This window comes from Merops nubicus, unplaced genomic scaffold, assembly GCF_000691845.1.
Source record: "Merops nubicus isolate BGI_N331 unplaced genomic scaffold, ASM69184v1 scaffold4876, whole genome shotgun sequence".
In the NCBI taxonomy this organism is placed as follows: Eukaryota; Metazoa; Chordata; class Aves; order Coraciiformes; family Meropidae; genus Merops; species Merops nubicus.
In genome coordinates, this window is record NW_008616821.1 from 109,103 (window position 1) to 129,961 (window position 20,859).

The following is a 20,859-nucleotide window of genomic DNA, read 5'->3' on the forward strand; positions in this document are numbered from 1 at the left end:
GCCTTGTGCAAGTGAGGCAAAAGGTAACATACAGTTTCTGTAACAACAAGCTTCTTCAGTCATTCTGCTGCTCCCTGTTTTCCACAAAAGAACAAATAAGATGCAAGTGCCTTATTCACACAGACTTATGACCTTCTTCATTCTCCACAACAGATAAAAAAGTCTATTGTTTACTATCAGTTATATTTTTTAGCCTCCGGTTTCTTCATTGGTGGTGTTGTAGCACTACTACAAATAAAATTCTACGAAGTATATACCTTATTTTGGCAGATCTGATGGACTGATCTAGTATGAGCATCTGGTATCACTGCTGTGCTGCAGCCTGCATTGAGGTCAAAAATTTCCAATGCTCGGTTGCTGCCACCTGTAAGCACAATATCTGTACAGTTCTCTGTGTTAAAGTTAAACTGATCTAAAAGAACAAAGCACATAGACAAAAAGACAGGAAATAGGTATCAAGACTTTGTTGTATTTAGTGCCATATGAGCAACACCAAAAATCTTGCAGTACTAGAATACCTATACCCAAATCTGACGTTTGGTATCACAAAAATACAGCATTTACCATAACAGAAAAAGTAACAGAGAATCAAATGGCAATTGGTATAACTGAAGTTATTTCAGTGTCATTAAGTCCAAAGAACTTAATAAAGAAAATAACAAATACAAAGGATACGAGAGTAGAAATCATTTACTGCTGAAAGGCTGGTAATTTCCATTGTTGAGGCCATAGGAAATTTCTGTACTAACTTGCAAACACTTCTCTGTTTGTATCTGAAAAAAAATATCAAATCAATGCTCTTATTAATGAAGTAGGTTATAATTTGTATGAACCAGTAAACTACCATTAGAATCACAAAGCAAATCAAAATATTTTAATTATTGAAAATTTTGACTCATTGTGGAAGGCTACTAAAAAACTTGGTGATAAAACTCATTTGGATGAGAAGAAACATGATTTGTATACATAAGATAACTTCCACCAACATGAAACACTAAAGTAATTCTTTTTGTATATTGAGAATGCTGAAAAGAACACATTCACCAAGTACTTATGATCAAAAAGCAGAAATTCCACTAGTTTCTGTGTAACATTTAATATGCCAAACAGAGGCAATAAAAAAAGAAAATGAGAGAAAATAGTGAAGGTTAACACACCACAGTAGCTCAACATTCCTACATAATATTCTAAATGCAGATACCTCTATGCAGTAAAAAAATTCCAGTGTAAGTATACTTCCATTTTAGCATGCCTAACAACAATACAAAAATCCATGCACAACACGCTTGTAGGAACAATGACTGTTTCTTTCCAACAATGCTAAAAGTTTGAAAAATTGAGATCATTTGACAAAAGCAATGCATTTATCATTTATCAATTGGTTCAAAACAAAAATGATTTGGTTTTGCCGTTGTCTTTCTCAAATGATCTACTGAGCTTTTTCAGATAGACATTAGAGCTACTTCAGCAGCGATGGTGAAGCAGAAGGTAAAATACAGGGTTTTGCAATTTAACCCAAGAACCTTTTGTAGTTTCCAGAAGCATTTTACTCAAACTACAAAAATAAACTGCTCTGGACTTCAGGAACAACTAATTTATATACATTTTTGTGTAAAGATAATCAACCTAACTTTAACTAAACAGACTGAGATAATAGGAACAATGTACTGAAGGAAGCACGAAGCTTCATCTGATCTAACTTTCTCTGCTGAAAGAAGTTTACTGAAACAGATTGCTCTCAAATGTAAGAACAATTGTTCTAAGCCAGCTGAAGTATTGTCTTCTACAGTGCAGTCTGCTACATAGATAAACACCCCATGGGGTGTTTCCCAGATAGAATTTCACCTAGAAAGCAGATCTTCAACCAGCAGAGTAAACTGAGATTCATCAAATACAAGTTAAGACAAAACAGAACCAAAGTAACAAAGGAAAAAAAGAAATAGAACAAGAGTACATTAGTGAACAGAGGAGGAATTTTAGTATATTTAAGACCTTCTATTTTTTGGACACAAAATGCATTTGCCACATGTCCTATGTACACTCAATTCAAAGTGCAAGTCAACTAAATTTCAGCCAGGCACTGTAGACACACTGAGCTGGACACTACATTAGTTCTGGTCTCCAAGAGATTAAAGTTTATATAACAATTGGGGTTAACTCTTTATTGCTTTAATAATACCTCCATAAACTAAGAATTAACAGACAACACAAAGTAGGTGAGCAGATTGCAGAAGAAAAGAATTACATAATTCAAACAAACACAAGACAAATGCTTAAATGCCACTTGTAATATGTAAGAACATGAGATAAAGGACATAGGTTGAAAGATAAGCAAAAGTACACAATCTACATTTTAATTTAAATAATTTCCTGTTTGCATCAGAAAAGATTGTTGTATATCTCACAAAGGTCTTGCTGAGGAAGTAATTAGAGGAATTAGTCCAGGAAGGGTTAGAAGCTGTTTAAACATTTACAAAGATAAAGGTGTGAAGAGCATATAAAGGAAAAGCTTTTAGATTCTTGAAAGATATTACAATTTATCAGTATGAAGGCTCATTTCACAAAATAACTTGGTTTTGTATGCAGAAAATCAACATATTTCTGTCAATATAACAAGGGTTGCTTTGTAAGTAAAAAAAAAAAAATAAGAAATCTTCAAAAGCAGAGAAAAAAAGATTTTTATATAACCATCAGAAGTAAATTCTGAAAATAAAATTATATACAACTATGTTAAGAATTCCATCCTAGGTCTAGCCACTTGCCATAGATGAATTTAATGGTCTGCCATTAGCAAAGCTAATTCCTTTGTTGCAGGGCTGCCAACATGAATGCACTCTCACAGGTAGTTGAGGGGTTGTTTTCAGCTATTACAAAACACTACAAGCCCTAGAAAATGCTGCACAGATGAAGGTCAGGAATGTGGAGTATAGGCACAATTCCATCTCATAAGTCAGCTAGAGAAGCTACTGTAGCACAAATGAGCCCTAAAAAATGTCTGCATTCAACCAACACCTCCTCAGGCCACAGAAAAGCTTGTGATAGAGGCAAAAAATGGATGAACAGTATCTTCTTACCACAGTTTTTCCAGGTCTCCAATTCTATGCATAGCACAATCTCAGCTGTCAATCCTATATATTAGGTATCCAAATAAAACCACATCTGTGTTGATACACTCAAAACTACAATTCTGTCCCCCTTTAATGCTTTCAGTCATTACAATTCCGACAACAGCGTAAATGACTAATCTCTGGAATATTTTTTGTCCTGCATACTTTGGGGGTCCAATAATTTTGGGGGTGTAATCATTTTGGGGGAATAAATTTGCAGTATATAGTTATTTTCAGGAGACTGGTATTAGCTTCAGAAATAAAATATAAAACCATATTCTAAGATACAACCACTTCCTGCAATGATTGCAGAGAATGATGTGTTTATTTTCCAGCTAATTTGAACTCCTTTGCTGAAAACATTTTTTGCGAGACTCAGGTAAAGTAGAAACATTTTGATGATAGACAAAAAACTTCAATGTATGGAAGTATATTACTATGCAAAACCCAGAAGATGAATATGCCTAAAAAAAAACAAAAACAAAAACAAACAAACAAAAAAAATAAAACAACCCCAATGCAAGTTGATGCAGATCTGGCACTTAAAACTTTAATGAAAATGGCTGCCCATGACAAAGTCAAAACTAAGTGACAGACCACAAACATCAGCATGAACTGATGAGAGTGGAAATCTAATAGTTAGTAATTTTGTAGAATGTAAAGCAAATTGTTTAGATTGTGAATCATTTTGAGATTAATCACAGAAGCAGAAGTCAGTGGATCTGTATGCTATTCCCAGAAACGCAACAAATCTCCTCTATGCCATTTTTAAATACAGATATATTTTAATAGCCCAATAAGGAGAATAACATTCTTTATTCTTACTTCCACTTCTCAGTTTCACCTTTGAAACTGAACCAATATTTAACCATTTAATGAAGTTGTTGTGATGCTTAATTAACACTTATGGGGAGTTCTTTGAAAAAGCTGCACAAAGAAACAGTGATATGCTTTGTCACTGTACTCTCTTCACCTCTGAAATACAGCAACAATCTTTATTTGCCAGATTGCATTGCCACACTCTTCTAATTACGGGTATAAAGCGTGCTTTGGGATCAGATGTAGCATCTTCTTGAATCTGTTCCATTCAAGCATTCTTTCAAATTTGATTCACAAGGCAGGATGAGAGAGTTGTGAGGAAAAAAAAAAAAATAAAAAAAAGCAGTGTTCCATAAAAGAAAGAAATGCTGAGAAATGATCTGGAGAGGATCCACAAGAAAATGTCAAAGCACATTAACCTTCAATACATTATATATATATATACTCAGACAGGTTTGTGGATTTGTTGTAATTTTGGCATTACACTAATATCCCAAAGAGTCTAACTGCATATTTTTGAGTTAGCATTAAAGCATCAAGAAATATTGAGAGCATGGCAATAAAAAAAAAAAATATAGCTATAAGCACAACTCTACATACATTAACAGCTTTAAACCCAGGCCTTATATGCTCCTAACAAAGCAATTGGAACAACACAGAACAGAATAGAAGTTCACTGCCCAAGTCCTTGCAAAACTTCTTGAGTGGGTTCTACAGTTACATCAAGTTCCATACTACCTTTAGCTTCTAAACTAACTAGCTTAAAGATAGTTAAGATGAGTCTTACATAACCGTAACTGAAGTATGGATATTCTTCAGATTACTGGATACTTTCCTCTGGGAGACATGGGTATTTGTTAAAATACAAAAGGAGATAGCTAGAGCCAGCACATTATATACTACAATAAAAGTTCCTTATTAAAGGCTAAAACCCCACAAATAGAAGGAAAAAATATCTTAAGCTAAATCTTAAAACTGAAAAATAATCAAAAGAGGGAAGGATCTAGAAGATCAGAATATTGTTTTCTGTCTTCTTTTTCTAAGTTCCTCCATGATTGTATAAATTTTAAGAGTTAAGAATGGTACAAGAGAAATGTGCCTCAGTTTGCAAATGTTACTTGTTTAGACTGAATAAATTTCAAGCAAAAGTGGGAACAGGAATCACTTTTCCTGCCTTCCAGGTTCTTCCTGTACTATTAGGCTTGACTACAAGGTAAGCATTTCATAACTTGAGATCTCTGCAGAACTAGTTATGAGAAAAGAAAGTCAAGGGGGGAAAAAACATACTTTCAAAATAATTTGTGCTTATATTCCAGGGGTTTTTTTATGTTTCACTCTATTAGTTCTACTCTCCTAATGTAACATATATCCTAAAAAATCAAAACAGGGAATTCTGTGTTAGATTGTATTGCGTTTTCTAGTCTATTTGCTATATGCCCATTCTAAATGGCATATATGACTAAAATAATAAGATTCACAACACCCCCCTCCATTAAGGATTTTTACAAGAAATGAAGGGTAAAGAACAAAAAGTGACAGTGGATTAACTGTAAAACTAAACAGGTGACTGAAAAAGCACAATTAACCATTTTTCAGAAATTTTGAACAGAACTTAGATCACAATCCACTAGCTACTTTTTCAAATAAGAAGGAAATTCTGTTTTTTAAAAAACATGTTTTAAAGGACTGACATAGTTTGGCATTTTTTCCTCCTTTTGTTTTCTGTATGACCATTTAAAGCTTCTTTAAAGTTCCACCTACCTACGAGGATCATGCCTCAAACCAGAAAAGCACTCCTATTCAACATTCAGAACACACTGAATGTTTTCTTTCTGACAGACAGAACATACCATTCACAATATCAAACTAGTAGCTGCAACCTCAGTCCTGTTTGTCCTTCCACTCAAAATCCAAAGTATTAATATCAAATTAAAATATCTCTTCAAGCTGTTTTTAAATACTGGTGTCTAAATATATTGTGGTTGGTTGACCCTGGCTGAGTAAGTGATACCCACCAAGCCACTTTGTCACCCTCCCCCTTTCCTCTCCTTCCTCCACAGAGCAAAAATGGAAAGGAAATAAGATGGAGACAAAAGCCTTATAAGCAAAACCAAGGGCAGTCTAATCAGAGAGCAAAAGCCAAGCAATGCCATGCACGGAAGCAAAGAAAAAAAACCCCACATTTATTCTCTGTTTCCCATCAGCAGGAGATGTCTGGCCTTTTCCTGGGAAGCAGGGCTCTGAAATCTTGTTTTATCTTCTCTGTATTCACAGTGGCTACCCCAAAAGACCATCGGTACCCCCTTGGGTCCTTGAAGCACCCCCTCTTGAGGTAGTCTATGCCGAGGGTACAAGAAGCCTCTGGGCCGGTCACAGTGGGGTGCTTTTCCCACTTGTCCCCAGTCAAACTCACCTTGCCCTCCCATACAGACAGTTCCTGGCATCCCCCGCTCACTCCAGAGATCCAGATGGGTTCTGTGCCTCTATGACTTGATGGTATCAATGTACACTCTGCACTAGTGTCTACCAAAGCCTTGTACTTCTGTGAGCTCGATGTGCCAGGCCATGGAATCCACACAGTTCAGTACACACGGTCATCCCTTTCCTCCTCCTGGTCAGAGGCAGGGACCCTTTATTCCTGTTCCTGGCCAGAAAATTCACTGTCTGACCCTTGCAGTGCCAGACCAGAAGTCCCTTCATCAGGACCAGATGAGGTAGTCTCAAGTCTTCTCATGTCTAGGAGATCACCGATTCCATTCTTGTGTTCCTCCTGTGACTACACTGACAGCCTTCTTGGATGGCCTCTTCCCTCTCAGTTCGTGTACACGGGCTTCCAGCTTAAAGGTGGGTTGACCATCCCACTTCCTCATGTCTTCTCCCTGGTTATGCAGAAAAAAAAAGTAGTGTGCCACGTGGCATGCACCTTGGGTTCCCTTTCCCTCTAACTGGTGCAGGAGAGAATTGATTTCTTGGTATGTCCCTGACATCCAGGGCACTAGCCTTCAGGGATGTGGAGGTACGAAGGCTCTCTTTGACATTCTGGAGCCACAAAGATGCTGCTGTCTCCACAGCTGGGGTGTCCATTTCTGGATAATACATTGCTGTCAAGCTGGTGGAGTATGACGCTGGCACATTTTTGACACCTTTTTGATCACCTTTCTCCACATAGCCCATATACATTGGAAATCTTCTGAATCTTTGAGATGCTTATTATCATCTAAATCCCCATAGATGACTTCCAATACTGCCAATTCTCTCAGGTACTTGATACCTTCATCTGCAGTATACCACTTTCCCAAGGATGCTGAGCTCATGAGGTCTTCCTTGAATGTGTATCTAGCTTTCATACTCAACAGGAGCTGTCTCCAGAGACTGTGAATTGCTGCCTCTTTTCTGACTCCTCTCTCAATTCCCCAATTCCTAGCAAGGGAGCCCAGCTGTTGGGCTTCCTTACCTTCCAGCCCCTGCATATCAGCCCAGTTATCCCAGCATTGCAGCAGCCAGGTAACAATCTGCTCCCCTGGCTGGCAGCTGGAATCTTTCCTCAGGTCTGAAAGTTCTGAGGAGGTCAGGATAGTTTCTGAGGAGGTCTGGGTAGTTTCTGCCTCTTGTTTCAGTTCTGTTACAGCACCCTCAATTCTCTGTGTTGAGGGTCCTGGTTCCTGACCAAACTCTCCCTCCTCTCTCTCTCCATCCCTTTCCCTTGTTAATTATGCATATGGGCCTGTTGTTCTTCTCGTCCATTGCTTCTTTTTCACTGCTGGGGCAAGTATAGTAGCTGCTGATGTTGTTTGGATAGTTTGAGTCCCTGCCTCTACCCCAGTCTCCTGAGAGTACTGAACTGCGGCTCAGTAGGCACAGGCCAGACCCCAGTACAGTGGTAGAAGCTGTTGGTTTTCATCAGGGCAGATAAGAGACCCTTCTATTAGGTGTTGGGTCAATTTGACAGGATCGTTTTCCTGTTCAGGTGTAAAGTTCCAGGCTACAGGAGGCGATAATCACCCTAGAAACCTGCCCAAATCCATCCATATACCCTGCCATCCAGGATGGGCCACTTCAGAGCACAATTTGGTGTTGTCCTGCACAAAAGTTGTTTTCTTTTACCCCAAGACAAGATCAAGCCCCATGCAAACCGTAATAGGCCAGCAATGTTAATTGCTAGTATTGAACAGCTCACACGTAAGGTTCACCTTAGGAGCCTGAGCAATAAAGCTGCTCACATCAATCCCTAGTAGGGAGAGAGAGATGTATTCCCTCATCTTCTCCACAAGATAACTTACCCAACAAAATAATCACAGGCAGGACATAACAGAAAGCCATTATTTGCATTAGCATGTTCCAAAACTTAGCAAAATAGAGATAAGCCACAGTCAACAAACCCACAACCAGCACAGAGGTTTGCAGCCTAGCAACTACTATAGCTATAATAGAAAACTGCCATTGTAATTGCCCCACGTTGGGCACAAAAAAAGGACTGTGGTGTGTTGACCCTGGCTGAGCAAGTGATGCCTACCAAGCCACTCTATCACCCTCCCCCTCTCCTCTCCTTCCTCCACAGAGCAAAAGGAGGAGGGAAAATAAGATTGAGACAAAAGCCTTGTGGGTTAAAACAAGGGCAGTTTAATTAGAGAGCAAAAGCCAAGCAATGCCATGCACGGAAGCAAAGAAAAAAAAAATCCAAAACAGAGACTTATTCTCTACTTGCCATCAGCAGGCGATGTCTGGCCTTTCCTGAGAAGCAGGGCTCCAAAATACGTAGCAGTTATTCCAGAGGACCGAGGAATAGCTCCCCCCACTCACCTTTGCACCAGCTGTACAGTTGAGCTGACACCATATGGTGTGGAACATCCCTTTGGTCAGTTCAGGTCAGCTGTCCTTGTTATGTTCCCCCCAGGCTCCTGTCCCCCCATTCCATCGTGGGGGGAATGTTAGAAAGGTGTTGTGCGAGCCCTGCTCAGTGGCAGTCACAATATGGGTGTTACCAACACCCTTCTAACTCTCAGCACAAAGGCACTGCACCAGGAAGGCTGCAGTGGGAAAATCAGCTCAGCCAGACCCAATACACATACATATACACACATATATGCATGTGTGTATGTATATCTGAATGTAGTAAAATCTCATATACACAAATACTGCTGAAAACTAGCAAAAGCAAGTGAAGAGCAGAGAAACTTAGTATAAGAACACAAGGACAGTTTTAGCTCCAATTATAAACTAAAAGAACATAAAAGGTATATCAGATACTTAGTAAAAGAACTGATTCCAAGCCAGAAAGGAACCTCATAATAATAAATAGAATAGTATTAGTAAAAAGTACATGAAGGATACCCAACAATGAATAAACAGAGAGGCAAAATAGGATAATAGGAAAAATAATTAGATACAATATAACAGCTGGAAAGCCAATGAAAATTATGAAAGTTATTTACTTCCATTTGATAGTGAAGGAAGAAAACAGTTGCATCCTTTTGGAATCTTCAAAAGAAAAAGCATACAGAATATTCCCACAAGAGAAAGATTTGCAATACCTACTCAAACAAACTTAAGACATTAATGCACACTGAGATGTAAGCAGGTAGACAAAGCTCCAAAGGTCCCAAATAGTAGCAGTAATAGTAAAACAGTATTTACAGCAGTTAAGGTATGCTCTATAAAAAAATTAGTTAACATTTCAATTTTGTTTCTATTATACCAGAATAAAGATTTTTTATTATTAGCTTTTACCATTTCTTTTTTTTTTTTCTTCTGTAATATTCTTGCCTCACAGCCCACCTTACCACCCACAAAATCCCAAATCAAACAGTAAAAGTACTTTCACCAGTCTGTTAATGAGAAATTGTACTCACCGCTTGAGGTCATCCTTGGTTGTATCTAGATGGAGACTTAATAGATGAAATTCAGCTCCACAACACAGCAATATAAACGTATCTATAAAATAAAACTGCGCAAAGCGTACAGTCTTAGGGAACTTTTCTTTGCCCTGAAACGCAAAGAAAATTATACAAAAAAATGAATTCTAAGACGATTAACATTTTTATCTGATATTCCTGGTCTTAAGGCATAGCCTGCCTGTTGTCCTTATCCTATGCCAGGAGGTTAACCTACTATGTAGTGGTCATTCCTATTTTTCACACCTATTGATCTCAAAGTAAAGTTTTCATTCTACTTAAACTAGTTGGCAGTAAAGTTAGTAATATTTGTAGTCAATTGAATCTAATGCAATCCAGCTTCGTACTCTAAACTTCCATTTGAATTGGACAGTAGACTATAAAGTCAAGCAGAGCTGAGCCAATGAAACTAGATATAGAGAGCAGACAATAAAACCAAAACTTCCAGACATGCCCACTAGTTTTGTCTGTCAAGGTTGGTTTCTTTTTAATTTCATAAAGTACCATGATAAAAGCCTACTTTGAAGTCAATGGAAATTATCCAGATCATAGCATTAGTTGGAATCACCACCACTCTGTAGCTCTGAAAAATCAGGCTGCATATTCCTTCTACAGAGTTGTTAAAATGGAAGTAGATGAAAGTGCAAAACAGTGTCCTCTGTGAACCAAGTTGACAGAAGTTTCTAATTACCAGAATTAGGGCAGGGTCATTATTGCAGACTGACCAGACTCTTAAAGTTCTGTCTTCTGACGCAGAAACTAACCACTTCTTGTCATGACTCCAGCCAACAGAGTTAACTGCACCATCATGACCTAATAAAAACAGTAATAGAAATATCATAAAGCTCTTGCATTTACACATTTTTCCAGAGTTAATCTATTTTTTAAATATAATTATACACAACATTAAAATATATTTTAAATACAGGCTTCAAGTTGTTGGATTAAAACTTAGTTGGAGTAAAGCACTTATTGATTTTTAATTCAACCAAAAATCACGGGAAAATGTCATTAACAACCAGAGCGATAATACTGACTAATTTTTCAAAGTTATTGGAAGAGCATTTTCAAAAAATATCCTTGAAATTCAACTCAAGCAAAGAAATAGTATTACTCAAAAAAGTATCTGAGTATTCAGAATCTAAGTACACATGGAAGTGATTGAACCATGCCTAGACGTGTTTGAAAGTCAGGTAGATATGATGTTGAGGGACACAGTTTAGCAGTGGACTTAGTAGAGTTAGGTGAATGGTTGGACTTCATGATCTTAAAAGTTTTTTCCAACCTAAACAATTCTATGCTTCTATTATAATGAAATTTTATATTAAGCATTATCTGGAAACTTCTTAGGACCTTGAGAATAGTTCAATAGTTCAGCTCATTTATTATGCTTTTATTACTGAGATAGCTGTTTTTGTAAAAAAACAGTAAACATGCCATTGCAACTACTGCAGGATTGTCTCATTAATTAAAAAAAACCCATGTAGCTGCTTATTTAAAAATCATTGTTTAGATTATTATAATCTCTAATTAATAGCAAAAAACTGCTACAAGAAACACTTTTCCAGTTTTGGTGTCACACAGTTAAAAACAAGATTAGAAATCTTCAAGAAAGAGCTTCAAAAGTCAGTAACATCATCCAGAACCTAGAATTATTAATTTGATTGAAAAATATATTGACACTGATTAAAAAAGGTCAGCAAAGAAGAAAACACATCAAACAAATTTAACAAACTTTGGACATGTTATTCTAGTCTATCCAGATGAAGTCTGATGAATTTTAGCTAACCTTAAAATATTCAAAGTTCTTATGCTGCCCTCTTGTGCACATTTTCTTTTTAGTCAACTGAACTTTTATATATAAAAAAAAATATTGATTGCAGGAAGGCTAATTCACTTATCTCAACAATTAAGATATTCTATGATAACATATATCTAGAAAAAGGCTTATAAACAAGATATTTTAATTCCAAGTTACCAAAGACCTGTAGAATTTTCACCAGAAAACTGTACAGGTACTGGGTAAGTACATAGGTGATTGTGTTACTTATTCTCAAGACAAAGATTTCTTCAGAGGCTTTGGTTTTGTAAAACCATTTGGAAGTCTTGAATTATCTGCATTAAACAAAACAAAACCAACTATACAAAACAGTTTTCCAAAGTGGTAAGGAACATGAGAAACCTTAGGAAAATCTGAGGTTTGGAAACTTGAAAGAGTCACCAAAACGCTTAAGAATCTCTGCACTCCAGGCCCCCAGTCTCAAGGCACAGTAAAGGAGATGCCAGCTGGCTTGCAAGAGGCAAGCTTCAAAACAGGTGTTACTAAGGTTTCCCAAGTCCTGAAGCACATTGACAAGGACAGCAGATGGTCTTGTAAAGAGACTTCAAAAAGGCCATGCTGACTGTAACTGGTTTAAAGCTGGTCAACGTTACCTGCACTTCACTACAGGACACAGATACCTGAAGAGCCAACACTGAAGAGGAATGCAGAACTACTTAAAACTCTGATTGAGTGTTTCAGGGAACAAAACAATAAATTAGGCTTATGGCAAAATTACTGTTGCTGTGCCGCTCCTCTCCGATTGTGCATTACAAAAATATTATTTTCAATAATCATCTATATTCAGATACTAGTGCTGCCTTGAAATTTTTTTAAACAGAATCAATATTGTCATTTAAAGAACAAGGAAAGTTTTACATTACCATTGACTGCTCTGAATATGAGCAATGCCTCATGGTTTGTGATTAAAAGAATATACATCTATTATGATACTTCAGAACCAAAGTCATCTAAAGTAGAAAATAGGTGATTTCAAGATAATCTGAACTGTACAGAAGAGCTACATGAACGAGTTAAGCATGTAACTGGTGGTTTGCAGTTCCTACTCCCTTACAATAGAGTATCTGACAGTTTCAAATTTGTTGCTTTTGAAAAGAACTACATGCACAAGTTGCATTCTTATGCTACCTAGAGACCCTGAAGTAGAATGTGGTTTACACATCTTGCCAGACTGTGCACCATAAAAAAAAGACATAGGATAAACAATGAAAGATGTCAATGAAATAAATTAGATAGCAGTGCAAAATGTAAGAAAACAAATAGAAAAAAGTCAACTGTCTGCAGAACAATTTAGTAATAAATCAAAATTTTAAAGCCAGATGAAGAACTAGTACTTCACACGTTAACTAATGGCATGAGAAGAAGTAGTGGCATGAAGTTTAGTGCAGGTCACTTTACTCTTCTCATGACAATAAATCAGCCTGCATTTGCAAAGTACTGCAGTATTTTAGGGAACTCGGAATGTTGAAATGTCTTATAAAAACATGATACTTAATTTTACATCATAGAAAGACAAAGCCTTTTATTAACAATGTATCAAAGCTTAAGTACTTCATGACTTAGAGTAATACGATCTAAGGTTTTCTTTCTAATTTAGAAATCTCTAAAGTCTAATTTTTTTTTCTGCTTTCAAATATGTCTACTTGGATGACTAGTATTTCTTATTAAAGTCTGTATTTTCTGTTATCTGAAACATTTCTTAGATGCTATTTAGAATATAGCAAGTATATGGAGGTACACATGCAACAAAGGCAGTGGAATCAGTATCTTTCATTGAGATGAAATAAAGACGAAATCCAGCTATTACCAGTCCAAAAATCAATGAAGCCCACATAAAAACAAACTTGGGGGGAGTGGTGGGGTTTGGGGTGGGAAAAGTTTCACAGAATTGAAATGTCATTTTCTACAGCACAATCTCTATATACATTCAAGTAAAATCAGCCTAACTTTTGGAGAGTAGCTCACATAAAGAAATGCTGGATGTGTGATGCAAAAGAAACTACAAAAAACAGTTACAGAACACATACTCTGCAATGATAATTTACAGCCCTGTGAAATAATTTTGCAATGCTTATGTTCTACTTCTTGTTCAGACTAACCCTGCTACCAAAAAAGACTTTAAAGTTCTTGAAAATTGTTTATACCTTAGTTTCTTCAGATTACTTCAGAAAGATACACAATAAATAACAAAAAGTATATTATAAATATTATAGCAGTAGTACTATTTTTTTTATAGCTGTTCATAACAAATAAGGGAAGGAAATACAGAATTTTGATTAATTGAAGATTAATTGATTAAATTTTTTTGAAATCCTAATCTTCTAAAAAGTGAAGTATATCCCATATATATGGGGTAACTTTGAACAAAATTATTGGTTTTGATCCAGTACTACCTAAATAACAAAATTAGGTCAATAAAACCTCAAAACACTATTCCTAGCTGCATTTTATTTTACTTGCACTATGAAATTGCTTAAATTAGTCAGTGATACATGAAGAAAAAAATTTTAAAGTTTATGAACATGCTCTTGTGGAAAAACAAGACCTTTCTACCCTGCCCACAGGGCACATTTTCACAAATTTCCTCACAAAAAGAAAAATATCAGTAATGTTGCCTCCGTTAGTTGTCACAATGCCACAGCTTCTTCCACTAAACAAAAGGAAAATTACTCTTTTTCAAAATCAGTTATCAGAGTTATTTGTTTAGAATTTTCTAAATAATTAGAATATAATTAGAAATAATTCTCTAAAATAATTTAAAATAGTCTATTTTTATACTTGTTAAGGTCTGCGAGTAAATGACAGTCATATTCCCCTATTAAATTCCATAGAAAATTAATTTAGCAGGACTAATTCAAATACATAGCAATTACTGCTATTAAAAGTTTAATAGATAGTTCTTGTAGAAAAATACAACTTTTTTTAGGCTCATTTACTATGTTAAGTAATGCACATGTGTTTTCATGTGCATATACTTTGCAGGTTTGGATTTCCCCATATGAATAGTCCCTTTTTTTAAAAAACAGTTCTTCAGAAGCCTGGAGCTGCAAAACAAACTTTTTTTTGCCATGTCATTACAGTCAATTTTTTTTGGCTAATGTATTACAATATACAACTGCAACATGCATGTCCATTATCATTACAATATATTGTCTTTATTATTTCTATTTAATTATTGTAATATACATACACAATGCAGACCTATCATGGGAGTGTACTATTTACCTCCCCAAAAAAATGAGAAATGAGATAACCTGGTAGGCAGTTCAATTCTATAACAAAATTAAACAATTAAAGAAATAACTTCTATATCTTGAACCAGCACTATCCCCTCTCACTCGTATTTCTCAAGGTGATGTAGGTGGAATCTCTTAATTACTATGCCATTTTAGGTTTAAAATCAATCTTAGACTATTTCTTTAATAAAGTAATTAATAAATTTACCTGAAAAAACATTACATGTATCTGTGAGATTGGAATCAAATATTAGTACACTTTTGTCAGCCAAGCCGCAAGCCAGCATCTCTCCATCCCCTATAAAGAAAAGGGCCTAATGATTTATGTCTGAAAACAGGGGCCTAATACACTGTTTCTTTTCATAAACATCACATTACTACAACAAAACACAAACCAGATATTCATTTCACACGTTTAACACATTTTGTATGAACGTCACAAACTCAGGTTGCAGAATTTGGTAGGAATTTGTATGCAATTTAGTTCACGTTCTGACACATTTTCAAAGAAATTATTCATTGCAAGGCAGAAATTACATTTTCACAAAAAAACAAGTGCAACAAAAAATTATGTACAAAAATTTTTAGCAGTTTTTTATATCTATTTCCTTACACTCATATCTTTATATCTTCTTATTAAAGTTATATCACCTTTTCCTATTTATTAGAATAAAAAGCACATATTAGTCATTCTGGATTGCTTCTTAAAGATGATAAATTTTATATTTGTAATCAGTGGCAGGCACACAATGACAGGATAGACTCTCTGAATATCTACATAATAGCAGTGATTTATGAAATTTAATTGTTTGCTCAAAAGTTTTTCCTGAAAAAAGGACATTAATAAAGAGCTGATAAATAAACATGATAAATAAACAGATAAATAAACACGGGGAAAAAATAAGGGAGGATTGAGCAAGAGAGGATATCAGTGACAGAAGTAAGAAAATTATGCACAAAATTCAAATCAATGCTACAGGTTCACTGAAAAAGAACTTTTTAAGAGGTACCACCTGAACACCGTCTTCATAAATCTCCAGAGCGTCTTTATAAAGGGAGAAGGAATAAAAGTCATGCTTTATTTCACTAACATTATGCACTGCTATCCACTGTCCAAATATATTGTGGCCAGCAGCGGAGTATCATGTGGCTGCTTGCTCACTGCTCCTCCCACCTCATGAAGGGGAAGGAGAAAAGAGAAAAAAACCCATAGGTTGAGATAAGAAAAATGTAATAGAATGCGAAAGGATCAATAAACAATAACAATGATAACAGTAGTGAAACAATATATAGAACAAGTGATAGAAAGCACAGACCACATTGAGCTGCATAACATGTTGCCACTCTGGCCCAGCCCTCATGTCATGGGCACAACGTCAACATGGTATCGAAGAACCGACCTAACCTATGGGTTGGTTCAGAAGTCAATCCTGGTTGTGGACCTCCCAACTCCTGCTCAATATTAACCCTATCCAAGCTAAACCAGGAGAAATACCACCCACATTGCAGGTTCAGAATATGCTTTTTCCCTCATTATGGCAATAGATAAGAGAATCATATTTCGAATCTCTGAGAGTCATCTACAAAAAATGAATTTGAAGTGAGACTTACAATGGGGCAGATGTGTAGGCTAAAGAGAAGCATTCCAGAGTCTTTTTTTCTGTTATCAGTTATTAAATGTACCAGTATACTTTTTATAAAGTAGTTCTTTGTTCAGTATTTTTTCTTTTGTTTACCAAGCAATATTTCAGTTGACTTTTTCTTCAAGTACTATTGATTGCACATACTAAATAATGTTTTAAATATCTTCATCACAAAAATAAGTAGCCCTTGACAAAGTATTTAAAAAAATGCATGCCCTGTGCACTCCAAGGTATGAAGTGTTTGAGCTAAAAATACTGTTCTGCAGATTTCCCCCACTTTTCCTGAAGTCTTGCCAGTATGGATATTCAGCATGAAAGCTGATTGGTAAGTATATCAGGTAAGTGACATAAGGTAAGACACACAGAGGATTAACAATATATAAACATTTTTGTGAAAGAAAATAATTTTGCATAGAATTTGAGGCTTGTTTAATGGATCATCATCTCAAAGCCTGAATAAAACTGTTTTCTAACAGAGCAACAAGGGATAACTCGTTAACACCTCCAATACTACAAATGAAAGTTTAATAAGTCTAAGAAGGTTTGCATTAACTCATTCAATGCAATTTTACAACCTCCTAATTTTTCTATTTAATTTTCTTTGTACTATGTTAACAGATGCACATACATATTAATTATTTTAATTCATATTTCACAGATCACTTGAAAGTTTGTTCCCAGCTGTAATTCCAAGCTGAAAATTTGCAGCAGAAAATATATTGTAAAGCTAGGAATCATCTAGCCAACACAGACTACAACAATAACAGAATACCTCTTTACAAGCTTGCAATTACATGATTTTTTTTATTAAAGGAAAAAAGCAATTTTTGCTAAACCTTGTTTCGATAAACTGCAGCTGTTTAAGCTAATGTGTGCATATGTGTGTAAGACAAAGAGAGAGAAAGATGTTCCTTCTTCAGAGTAAGTAAAAGAGGATTTATACTTAAAATGTGTTATTGAAACTATAGCAATGCTTTTCTTTGCTAAAAAATAGCTTTTCCTTTTAAGCACATATAAGATTCATAGAAAGAAGCTCACTTCATCCAGTTTTTTTCACGAACCATAAAAATTTCTTTCCATTCTCTAGGGAACAGAGAGATGTCTGGAATACAGGTTAGAAAAATTACTGATTACATCCAATTGCTTTTATTTCTTGATGGAAGTACCTCTTGTCCTCAATATTTATAAAGATACATTTTTAAATACTTTGACAATATTGTGATTTGCAAACTGTACATTGACATAATTATATATTTGATAATACATTTGCTAATATAAGAAGTAGTTCCTGTATAAACATAATTATATGAATTGGAAATTACTAAACCTATTGCAAAAATCACTTCTCCAAAGCAGTTAAGAAAATATCCTTTTTGGATTGTACGGAAGAATTTTTTTTAATTTTAATATATAAAAACTGAATAATCTTAACACAAGAAATAGAAGTATTCTGATTCTTTTGAAAAAGAACTTCAGTTTTTAACATACTTTAATGACCCTAAGTAAATACCTCAGAAAATAAATTCCTTAGTGAAAGAACTTGTTAGATTACTAATTTCCCATTTGTAGTGGGAAAGTCATAGAATAAGTCTAAAAGGCAAAAGAATGTAAAATCAGAGAATTGGAATCCTTTTGCACACATGTTAGCAGCTTGCATAGTTTTGCAAGTTAAAATATAATGATCAAACAGTGTATGGTATTGTCAGAATATTTTCTTGGAATTTACCTAGTACAGACATGGTTTTAATAAAACATGTCACAGATCTTGTTCTTTCTGCCCACAGACACAGCTGTACATTTTATAAAACCTGTACATACCAGAATACTGAATGCAACAAATTGCAGTTGGTTTACAAGTAACAGATATCTCTTTTTCATATTTGGTTGGAGGATCACTTCCCAATGGATATTCTTTATTTGTACTTCAAAGAAGGAAAAAAGAGAAAGAGAGGAAAAATATTAAGTTATCTAAGCTCAGTACATTTTCATTTCAATTATGAAATAAATGTGCTTTGAGAGCTATCCTAAATATCTTTATATAAAAACTTCCTGGAAAATGTATATTAAATCCAAGATAAAGAGGTAGAATAAATTTTAAATTGACATTAAGTTGCATTCCTATTTAACAAAACTATTTAATGAATGCAACCTCTACTTTGTTGTGATCATAAGCAATATGAAAAAATATCTCCATATGTAAAAATATGAATTACACTGATCATCTATTTAACAAGATACGAAAAAACACAAACAAAACTTAAAGTTCTGAGTAGCTTAACCTATCATAAAATAGTACAAACCAATCCTGAAATTATCTGAAGTGCTCATTTAAAGGTTTGCCTCTGTGTGCAAGGATTAAAAAATATTTAATCTTGAGCTACTGTTTAAGAAACTATTTTTAAAAAGATAAAAGTGACGGCATTAATCATTCTTTTACGTTTGTACTACATAGAATAAAGACTATATAATACTAAAGAGAAAAAAAATGTGTGTAATATCCCTGTTTAACATGCCACACCAGATAATATGAAAATGTCAGCTCTAAAAAAAAAAATATTAGTTCTTTGTGTCTAGTGATGATGAGTCCACTGGTCAAGTTATACTCTGTTGTACACTCTGCTTAAATCAATGAGAGTAAGCTTGCATTACCTTGAGATAACATTATTTTAGGGCTGAATGAGGCACATGACCTGAAATTATGAAGTCACACTGTGCCACATTCAGTTATTTTTCTGACTAGAACTGCAGCTTAAGTACATGTTGGGTTTATACATCCAAACATATTTAGCACATATTCATCTTTCTAGTAAAATAAAATAAAAAAATCATCTAAAAAAAATATCTAAGACCATCTAAGGAATACATATTTTCTTCTATATGTAAGACTTACTCCAAATTGACAGTCTGATAATCTGGATCACTTGCTGCAATCATTTCATAGCAAATTTACAGAGCCTTTCAGTTCCAGTGATACCCTTGACTAAAAAGTTCCAAGAAGAGAATCAGCAACAAATCATATTTCCCCTAGAACTGTATTTATCCTCATTTTAAATTGTTTCTCTTCTAATGGAATTGCTAGATCACCTACCATTTACAGCTGGTCTTCCACTTTGTTACCTCATTTTTCTTCGAGTTATTATTTGGAGAAAACATGGTCATTCTACAAGAAAGAACACAGACTGTCCTATATGAAACATTAAATGTTGCATGAAAGAATTTATTTCAAACAAAAAACGATCCTACTTTCTTATTATTACTTATGTCTACTGTTATTGTCAGTAGGTAAGAATGTACATATTGATGACACAATAACTTTATAAAGATCTAATGCTCAAGTTTGCATCTAAGTTGTTTTTTTCTGCAAGTTATTTGTTGGATAATGCATTCTCAAGGACAGAATCCATTCATATAAATTTCTCAGACATTTCTTCAAGCTGAAGAGGTGGGAGTTTAATCATATGAAAAAGAATTCCTAATATAAATTTTAAAAGGAAGTTGAAAACTGAACAGAAGCTATGAAAATTTTGTATTACGACATAGTTTTAAAATTATATTGCTTAATAACATTGTATCTGTTTTCCACAGATTATTAATTTCATAGATATGAAATTACATGGCTCCATTATGTAACAAAATATCACACACCATAAAACAGACAAAATATCAACTCACCGTGGTGCTGCTGTATAACCTGATGATTTAATTTTATTATGGAAAACTAATGGCTGATCCTTCACTGTGCTTTTCACTCCTATAGTAAAATAATTTATTTCTCATTAAAATGTTGTGGGGTTTTCTTAACATATTTTTACAGTCAAGGTATATGCTTAGTTAAGCTAGCACAGTAGAAATATTTGATATCTCCTGTTGTGGTGAGCAGAGCCCACCCTAAGCAGGGATCGGCGTACAGAAGATCTCGCGATGTAACGGAAAGCTCAGACTGCCCATGAGGGGCCTTGTGGGTGTGGCTTGTGCTATATAAGCAATTGCAGCTGTGCAATAAACGCCATTTGCAACATCCTTCACATTGAAGCCTGTGTCTGCTGATGGTACCCAACGGCAGAGGTTGGGTGGCAGAGATCCCGGGGATCGGGTGTCGGTAATGACAATTGGTGACCCCCGTCGTGATACGTCTGCGGCAACGGGCGGGTACCCATTTGCAGGTGCCATGTGGGCACGGGGGCTGGCCAGCCGAAGTCGGACACGGAGTGTGTCGTTAAGGTATTGAAAGTGTTAGCAGTGGAGGCAGGCTTGAAGCTGGACTCAAGCCTTGCCAGAGCATACATCCCACGGATAATGGCTCGGAGGTTGGTTTTGACCCCG

The 20,859-nt window shown here is 35.3% G+C and overlaps 1 protein-coding gene across 1 annotated transcript in view; it reads right to left on the reverse strand.

Annotated features, from left to right (window-relative positions):
• The window catches only part of WDR27 (WD repeat domain 27), a gene marked incomplete at its 3' end in the record, with an annotated part of 46,846 nt that extends 26,024 nt beyond the window's left edge, over positions 1–20,822 (reverse strand). Inside the window, exons 1-9 of the mRNA XM_008942936.1 lie at positions 20,690–20,822; positions 20,209–20,287; positions 19,625–19,696; positions 18,355–18,458; positions 15,102–15,191; positions 10,509–10,630; positions 9,776–9,909; positions 676–773; positions 258–379 (exon numbers count right to left, since the gene is read on the reverse strand). Coding sequence (XP_008941184.1) covers positions 258–379; positions 676–773; positions 9,776–9,909; positions 10,509–10,630; positions 15,102–15,191; positions 18,355–18,458; positions 19,625–19,696; positions 20,209–20,287; positions 20,690–20,822 — 954 coding nt within the window. The remainder of the gene's footprint in view (positions 1–257; positions 380–675; positions 774–9,775; positions 9,910–10,508; positions 10,631–15,101; positions 15,192–18,354; positions 18,459–19,624; positions 19,697–20,208; positions 20,288–20,689) is intronic.
• Between the last annotated feature and the right edge of the window lie 37 nt (positions 20,823–20,859).